Source organism: Emydura macquarii, unplaced genomic scaffold (genome assembly GCF_026122565.2).
Source record: "Emydura macquarii macquarii isolate MOO-44397 ecotype Brisbane River unplaced genomic scaffold, CSIRO-AGI_Emac_v2 contig_2205, whole genome shotgun sequence".
NCBI lineage: Eukaryota > Metazoa > Chordata > Testudines > Chelidae > Emydura > Emydura macquarii.
Window position 1 is genome coordinate 1,735,524 of NW_027132342.1, and position 9,477 is coordinate 1,745,000.

A 9,477-nucleotide genomic window follows, 5' to 3' on the forward strand; every position below is an offset into this window, starting at 1 on the left:
TTACATACTAAACAACAACAACAACTCCTACCTCAGGTAGTCTCTGCGACAAAGGATAAGGTTGGCTTTGGTATACAAGGTGGAGCCCACCTCCCCTAAGCGACAGTCACAGCAGGCACACTTCAGGCAGTCCTCATGCCAATATTTGTCCAGGGCTTTTAGAAGATACCTGTCCTTGATCTTACGGTTGCAGCCAGCACAACCTTTCGGCTTGGTGTCTGGCTGGACTGAGAGCATTTGTATACCTGAAATAAAACAAATGAGAGAAGAATGAGATCAAATATTCTGCCCTTCCCAGGTGTGAGTTTTTCTTCCTAGTGCATAAAGAGACAGCTCTTTAGACAAAGTGCATGATCTAAATAGTTAATATCAAATTGACAATAGCATTAAGATTCATTTAATCTAACTGGCTAGATTCCTTACCTTCTTCCTACCATCCCTGGCTTCTCAGTCACATAGCAAACATTGCTATGTAAGGGATTAAAAAACAACCAAAAAACCCACAACCATCCCATTTCATATAAAATGACAAATTTCTAATGGCCAAAACTTTGAAGAAGTCTGAGGAACAGTTGAATTAGAAGCCAAGAAATATTCTAATATGATATTTAGCATAGGGACATCCAAAGGATTCACAAATATTAAGCACAAGCGTTCCCAGTTTTATAGGTGGGAAGATGGAAACAAATCAAGGCACAAGTCCAGATTTTCAAGAGTGTTCAACACCCACATTTGGGGCCAGATTTCTGAGAGCTCAGTTCCCACTTAGGCACCAAAAGAAAGTGACCAAATTGTGAAACGTTATCAGCACCTATTTTCCACTGTGAGCACTTTTCATCCAGACTAAATGACACCTAAGATCTCTTGGCCCTACATGACGTGCACAAGGTCGAACAGTGATTCACTGGCAAACAGATCAGAGTCCACTTCTGATTCCCCAACTCTGGCCAGTACACAGTGCTAAAGAAAAATGCCATGTTATGAACCACACACACACACACACACACACACACACACACCCTTCTTTATAACAAACATTCCTGAAGAGATGTAAATAGCAATCTTATAGCTTTAGATAAAACAGTAAATGCCACCTATAAAGGAGATGTTGAGTAACTGCCATCTTTACAAAGTTGCCAGTTAAGTTGAAGGAGAATGGGTAGAGGAGGGGGATGGATGGCTAGGAAAAATGGAAATGATCCTTAATTGTATTGAGTAGGGCCCGAGTACACTAGTTTTTACCGTGCATAGGGGGAAAAAGGACACCTGCCCCAAAGATCTAAAAAACAAATGTCACTAGCTTACTAATTTGAATCCCCACACCAAGTCGGCATAGTTGTCAGCTTAATCTTTAAAAATCCAAGCATTTCCCACCTCTGCCCCCAGTATCTCAAAGTCCTCCCACTTTATTTTAACATCTAACAGGGCTCCTTGCATTGCATCAGGCAGGCACCAAACACACACTCATTACTATATTTTTTCCCCCCAGTGTTTCAAGCCAAGCCTATAAGTTTATGTTTTTTGGTTGTTTTTTTTTTAAATAAGAGTACACCCAATTATAAATATTGGGATCACAGTTTCTCACAGCCAAATGCAAAAGATCTGAGCAACATAACAATGAACCCCGACCCAGAGTACAGTGTTATCACCTAGACCCATTGCATTGCTCACGCTCGTTAGGCAGAGGTTGGAAAATACCAAGGGCTCTGCACCTTGCCTTGATGATCAGATGTGAGCACGGTAAGTGCAGTGAAGGAAAGCAGGGTCCAGAGTCATGGACTCTTCACCAAGAATACCCTATCATCCACTGTTAAAAGTTGGGCCATCAACCAATCTCAACTGTACTGATAACATACCAGGAGGAAGAAGCAGTAGGAGGTAGGCTATAACCTGAGCTAGGTAAGAGATTAAGCTCCCACAAGCCAGTAGGAAGCTATTGTAGACTTTGAAACACTGTTGTAATGTACCCTTATGATTGGCACCACTGAAGACAAGCTGCTGCATTCTGTGCCAACTGTAGCTTTCAAGTGGTCTTTAAGTGTAGCTGCATGTGGAACACAAGATTACTGCAGTCCACATAGATTCTAGATCCCGTTAAAAGGATTTGGGGGGGGCTAAAGGGAGTAACTTCAGAGTTTTACCTCAGAAGTTCTCTGGTCACTGAAATTAGAACAGTAATTCCCAGTTGCACTGTGGCATGCCCTTAGTACTGCCCTGTTCCCCTACCACCTCTTAGGCGTTTGTTAGGTTAACATTTCATTACATGTAAAAATACTTCTTATGTAACACAAAGCAACTTGAAATGTGCTAATCTGAGAGATGTCAACAGCTCATAAAAAACTAAAGTAACCATTTTGTTTTTTATGTTTAACCATGTATATTGCCTCCAGCCCTGTAGCATCTGAGCATCTCTCAATCTATTAATTGATCTTCTTGCCTCCCAGTAGAGATATAGACATAATCCCCATTTTACAGATAGGGAACTGAGGCACAGATTATGTGATTTGCCCAAAGTCACACAGGAAGCCTGCAGCAGAGCCAGAAAAACAAAACAAACAAAACACCCACGTACAACATCCATGTTCTAGGCCAATGGTTTAAGCACCCTCTATGACACCTTGTATACTCAAATGCAGCCATGAATGGGGGTTAAGGGCAGCAGCCAATCAGCACACAGTAGAACACCTTTGAAGAATGTTTGTCGAGAACACTGGAGAAAAAGCTTTATGGAAAAATCCCACTGGATATTTAATATCCACTCAGAGCAAAGAGAAACCTCAGCATTTAAAGTTTCCTTTGAAATAACCATTTGTTAAATGTCAATGCCATGCATGGATTTATACAAGGTAAATGGTTTCCAAACCACGTATACAATATAAACCAATAGAACAGACAGATTAATAAGCCTAAATGGCTTGGAATTTGGTTTAAAAAACATTCAGAAGAATGAACGATTGTACTAGGACTTGAACCTTTAGCTTGATGAAATCCAGGTTGAACTTGGAGCTAAGATAGTTATGGGCTTTTAAAAAAAAAAAGTATATAAAAATTTTCACTTGATAGGCAACCATGATAGAGAATCCAGGCGGACAGTCTCTGATCTTGATTGATCAAGCCAGTTAGTAAATGTCCTGTTGTAGACTGAAGTGAACAAGCTGCAAGCAGTAATACAAGGCTCAAAAATCTGAGAGCATTAAACTAATCAAACCTCATGATTCCCAGATGCTTACGTGAGGTCATCAGGTTATAAATAAGGGTGTGGCCTGCATAACCTCTCAACTGGAAAAATACCTTTGCATCACATTTTCTACAGAAGGATATGGTCAAAAGTGATGTCAAGGTTTTTAACTTTATTCACTGCTTCCGAGCCACTCAGGCAGAGACCTGAAAAGGGAGAGCATCCATATGCCCCAACCCACCATCATCGCCTCTGTTTTCTTGGGGCTGAAGTAAAGGTGGCTCAGATGAGGGACAAAACTTGTAGGGTCCATTGAGAAAGGGTGAAGCCTTTCACAATCAGCTGCACTGGAAGACTTTTTACATTACTTGTAATGAAGCATCTTTTGCATTGGATAAATTTTCACCAAAAGAAATGATGTTTAACATTACTTGGAAAGAAATTTCAAGCATTTAAAAAAAAAAAAAAAAAAAAAAAAAAAGTCCTCCTTAGGGCCTCACTTCTGTCAACCCCTGCCCCCCCCCATACTCTCCCTCCTCTTTCCAAACCCTGGACAATTTCAATCCCTTCATTTCTAGGCATAGTTCCCAATTTTTTCTGTTGGTTGGGTTACATTAATACAGATGGTCTTGCAGACAAGCTCTCCCCCATTAATGATCCCATAAGATCTTTATGGCAACGTAAGCAATGGCTTACATGGAAAATGCTAAATTAAATTAAAAGATGGCCAAAAATACATTAGTCTGAAACAGAGTGCCAGCATCTTACAGTCAGCCAGCTCACCACAGACCACTCTCTAGCTACCTCTGTTCTAAGGAAGAATTGGGAGGACTCTCTGGGGGTACAGGGACCACCCAAAAACTGTTTGACTGGTTGTTGCTGAAGTGGAGGAAGCAATGCGCACCCCTCTAGGACACAGGTTACTGCCATGCAGCATTTCCAAAAACACACTCAGCTCAGTGAGTTAGGCATCTGGGCTGTAAAAGGAAACCTGGGTTTCATAACACAGTAGTGCAGAGTACTACCATTATTTATCACAGGATCTGTAGTCCAGACTGATCACAATTATTGAGCCTAGTCTGCCACTCTCAAATTAACATTTGTTAATAGCCCCGATACATTATCAAGGATTTTTTTTTTAAGTCACTGCAGATTGCACTGCTTTGTAGCTTGAAGAAATTTTCCTAGACACCATCTTCCAGCCTTTAAATTCCTGGTGAAAAGTAAGAGACGATTTTTATCTTCTCATTTACTGATTCCTGGACTTTAACCTAGTTCCCCATAGCCAAATCCTTCAACAGGACTCATTCCCATTCTTTTCATTTGGAATTACTGTGACATGGCTGTCTGTCTGTGGATATGAACGCCACGGAAGGATAAGAGTGGAGAAAGAAGGGGAAATAGAACAGATCTGGGCTCCTGAATATAGAGCAGAGAGGCAAAAAACAAAAAAACACCCCCGCCCCTCAAATCTCACTCCTACTGTAAAACCATTACTCACCCCCTTCCTCAATTTGAGGAAAACAAGTATTTGGTGTAACTGAACAGTAGATTGTATGCAAGGAGGTCGTGCCTACCATTGTGCAAGGTGCTGTACAAAACAACGTTCTTCCCTATAAAGATAATATTTAGTCCTAAGATAACATCCGTCAAAGGCTAAGCTTTTCCGTTCTTAGTCCGCACTGGCTCATTTAAACATTTAGGGATAAATTCTACCCTTGGTTAGGTACAGCTCCTACCAACGTCAATGGGCTATGCCTCACAAAGGGCCAAGTTTTGCCCACAGTTTAAAAATTGGTTTGGATAACTTGTTTAAATATATCTTTAAAATTAAAGGATTTTCAAACAAAATATGCAAATTCAGTTAAAGATTTGGGGTGGGGGACCACTTCTCAGATGCTCTACCACCTTTTAGTCACACACTTACAAAGCAGTCAACAGCTTCTCTCCCAACCATTCAGGAGGAAAAAGACATGTTAGTGTTTATGAACACTTAACTTCCTTATGTGAGAAAGATTTCATAACTTGCTTATAGCACATCAGGAGTTGTAACTAGTTTTAGACTCGCATGTAAATTGTTCTGTGGAAAATTCTTATTGCCTGCAAGACCCTGCTATTCCGAGTTATTTGACAGTTTAAGGCAAATCATAATTAAAAAAGAGACAAATAATAGCCTGTGCAGTGTGGTGCGCAGAAATAAGTAGAACCATTTCATTTAAACTCTGGTGAGCTTTTAATTGCCTGGATTGCATTGTGAACCAGCCTAACGGTTGATTGCTTCCATTATGCTCTCTTGTTCTGTGCCATTCATCCGCACAGGCTCAGCTTCTGTAGTTAACACAACAAAGTAACCGCAACTCCATAACACCCAGGGTTTTTTTTTTTTTTTAATTTAAAAAGTAAGGTTTTTGAGTACTGTGAATGTAGATTATGTAGCTAATTTTCCCTGTAGTAAATAACAAAACTTCACCCCCTCCTTCTAAAGACATGTATGAATCAGATTTTTTTTTTTTAAATAAACAGTTAATGCTGGGAGGGGGGAGTGGGTAAAGAGAAGGGGAGGTTAGGTAGAAGCTAAAATAGGAATGCAGTCCCACAGCTGGGAGCACTGACACAGATTAAAGAATTTGGCCAACATGGCCATTCGATTGCCAGGAGACACCAAACAAAAGATTTTTCTTCCCCCCTTCTTTTTGAAAGCTAGATTGGGCCTAAAAGCTTGTTTCCCTCTGTTCATTGGCCCAGAGCATCCCAGCAGGCTGTAGCCCCCTAAGAGACAACAATGCAAATAGATGTCCCTGGATCTCAGGGACTGGGAGCTGCTTCTTAACTGTGTTCCTACCCCTATACCCCTCCTTTTTTTTTTTTTTTTTTTTGGAGCAATGGTGCTGGGAACCAATTTGATTCCCTTTTTCTCCAATGCAGCTGCAAGGCTCAGAGATACTGACATTTTTCCACTCTTATCAGTTTAATTACAGTTACCATGGCAGCAAAGTGCTAGTGCTTGGCAAAGGCCAACAAGAGATTTGCAAGACTGAGTTCAATTTTGATGCAGCTCACATGCAAAATAAAAAAAAAATAAGAAACATACACACACTCTACAACAAAGGATCCCTTTTGGAGTTCGATGTTCAAGCCTTTTGAGCTAATTCCTTTTCAAACCACACAGGGATGGGGCAAAGGGTTGCAAAGAATGTACATACAATATTTGTTGCACCTAGCAAGATTAATTGGCTTAAGCAGCAGTCCTACAAAACTGTTCAAGGAAGCAATATTTCAGATCTCTTTAGAACACAGGCTACAGCAACATATTTAGAAAGAGAAACCAGCCTTTTTAACACTCCCAGAAAGTGCACGGTTGTTGCTAAGTGCAAACTAAGACATGAGATTGTAACCTTACCAAAACTTTTCTCCTTTTTCTGCATGAGTTGATTTAAGGGTGCCTGGATAGCTCCTTCTCAGTGAGCACCAAATCCAAGCCAAAGTAGCAAGTGTTTCCCCAGTTTGGGTCAAACGAGGAGCTTTGTGTACTGCAGCCAGACACACACCAGACAGCCGAAGATGGGCTATTGTGCAGGCACTTTGGAGACGGGGTGGGGGGAGGTGGAGGTTAGGGGACTGGTGGAACAGACACAACCCGAGCCACTTGCAATGTAGCAGTGTGCAAAATGATGGCGAATGACAAAACCACATGCTTCCCTAACTCTGCCCGTAATCCTATAATCCCAGCGGTCTCTTTTAGCTTCGTTGTAACAAATGGATTTGATTAAACTGTCACATGCGGCGTTAGCCTACCATATCATGTTCAATATGAAAATGATCATAAATAGATCTAGTATTTCATAACAGCAATCTGGATATCCTTCCCCCCCCCCCCCCCCCTCCAGACCCCATTTCAAATATACTGCATCAGCCGGATTCCCAATCTTATCATCCCATGTGTACTTGGCATTTCACGCTACCCTTCTCCCGCCCCAGTTGCTTTGCCTTAAAAGCAAACAAAAACCACCACCTTTGTGGCAATGGAGGAGTGCTAATTGCTGGACCCCATCTAAGGGGTTTCAAAGAGGACAGAGCCAGTTACAAATTAAACTGCTCTAAAGGGAGGTGTTTGGATGAAAACAAAAAAGGGAAAAAACATCCCCCTGCCCCCCCCGGTAATTGAGAATACATTTCGAGACGCTCTGGAAGGAAAATCGTGGGGAGATTGCTGCAGTTTCATTGTTAACTTTGACGGCTGTTCCTCCAGACATTCAGCTGTGCGGGGCTCGCTCCGCATCCTCCGATCGCCTGGCTTTCACGTCTCATCATTAAAATAATGAAGCCTCGCATGATTTAAACACAGCCGTCTCGGCAGAGCTGCAGCTTGAGCGAAAGTTGCAGTGCAGAGAGGAGCATGTGTGTGTGTTGCAGCCCCAGTTTATGACTCATTAGGCGAGAGAGATGCGCGCACGCACACACACACACACACACACACACACACAAATGACCCACCGCTTGTGTCTATAGTTGCCTCACTTACCTTCTCAATTAAGCGATACAGGGGGAGGCAGTTCAATAAGCACAGTGGCTGCTTTGTAGCTCTTCTCCTTGGGAAAGGTCAAAAAGAAGCATTTTTTTGGAGGGGGAAAACAGGGGGTGAACGGGAGGGAGCGGGGAGGGGGAGATCGCTATTTTTTTGGTTTAAGTTTAAAATAATGAGGTCCTCAAGGATCCGCCAAGAAATTGTGTTGACCGCATCCGAGCTACAGGTGTCCTCCTTTTAGGATCTTGCAGTCCAAGGCTGTCTCTCGCCGTCCTGGCTGAAGACAACTTACCTAAAGCAGCGTGTGAGGAGCCGCGTTGAATGAAGTCAGGGCTTTATCAGCTGCAAAATGCAATCCCTTACCAGCCAGACATAATACAGCAAAAGAAAAGGTCACTCGGTTATTACTGAGCGAGCAGAGCCTAGGCAGCTCCTGTGGAAGACCACAGAGAAAGCTGCTCCCTTCCGATTTAAGGCTATTTACCTCTCTCTCTTCCCCCCCCCCTCCACACACACACACACACACACACACACACCCTTCCTCTCCCCCCCACCTCCAGTTCTGCAGCTCACTCAAGTACAGCCGCCCTCGGAAAGTGCAAAGCAGCCAGGAGACAGATTGGGTTTTGTTGGTAATTTCCCATGGTGAAAATGTACAAGCCTGAGAGTGCAGTCAGCAAAACCACATGCATATGCTAGACACAAACACCAGGGACATCCCCCCCCCCCCCCCACACACACACAGAAAGTGACCTCTACAGAAGCTATTCAGCATCACCCTCTCAGCCCTCTAGAAACGGATTCAGGGAAAGAGAGGGGAGTTTGCACCCTCAAAAACAAAACAAAACCCCACAAAAACAAACAAGAGGACGTTTCAACAAAAAAGTTAGCCAGGCAAAGCAGGAGAAAAAAAAGGCAAGATATTCATCTCTCTAACGCTTTTACTTAATTCTAGGGAGACCCTGAAGGGGAAAGTGTAAACCCTTTCAGTACTAAATCTGAGCTGCCAAACGGGGGATTTTTCAGAACTGCCCGAAAACTCCTTCCTCCTCTGCTCTCCAACTTCCATGCACCTTCCCAGACTCCACATCAGACTTGCCAGTGGGGTCGACCTACCAAGCACGCACCGTGGGCACCGCTTGACACATGCCATCCTTAAATTAGGATTTAAACGGACTGCCCAAGTAGCAGGATATCTCCTCACCCCACCCCGGGAACTCGTCCCTCTCTAGGGGATGCCCAGCCCCAAAATCTAATGCGGGATCTGACTCTCTCGGCTTAAAGGGTGGTGGAGGCACAGAATCAAATGTTTAAATCTGCTGGACCAGGAGACAGGCAACAAAAAGAGAGAGGTATGGCATACTTGCTAATCAGCTTTGTGACTGTGACCGAACGTATCTTGGCTTTCTATAGTAAAGATGTTGAGCCTACTGTAAATAAGGTAAAAAAAAAATTTCCACAGCATCTTCCTTTAAGAGCCATCTGCAGTTGGAGAAAGACCAGATTAAGAATTTGTGAAGCCAGTTTCCAGACTTCAAAGTGATTCTCTGTTGCCTGCTCTTAGGAGCACCACACTAGATTTCCACAAAGCTTTGAAAGATGTCAGCTTACAATATCCCCTAAATTTGAATGACACTCATATTACGGAAGTCTTTCAAGCCCCAAGAAAGATTTTAAAAGCATTGAAGTATTCTGCCAGTGCCACCCTCTCCAACTCCCCCCCCCCCCATATAATCCAGCGGTTCTAATAAAAAAAAATCAAAGCAACCTAAGA

The 9,477-nt window shown here is 42.8% G+C and overlaps 1 protein-coding gene across 7 annotated transcripts in view; it reads right to left on the bottom strand.

Moving 5' to 3' along the window:
- LMO3 (LIM domain only 3) overlaps positions 1–9,477 on the bottom strand; it is a 76,325-nt gene that overhangs the window by 63,999 nt on the left and 2,849 nt on the right. For 2 of the 7 annotated variants that reach the window (XM_067559164.1, XM_067559163.1), the window contains one exon: positions 32–245. In XM_067559164.1, coding sequence (XP_067415265.1) covers positions 32–237 — 206 coding nt within the window. In that variant the 5' untranslated portion in view covers positions 238–245. Of the gene's footprint in view, positions 1–31; positions 246–6,578; positions 6,707–7,700; positions 7,976–7,995; positions 8,176–9,477 lie in introns of those variants that run through there. The other 5 variants (XM_067559167.1, XM_067559168.1, XM_067559166.1 and 2 more) reach the window with 5 other exon arrangements.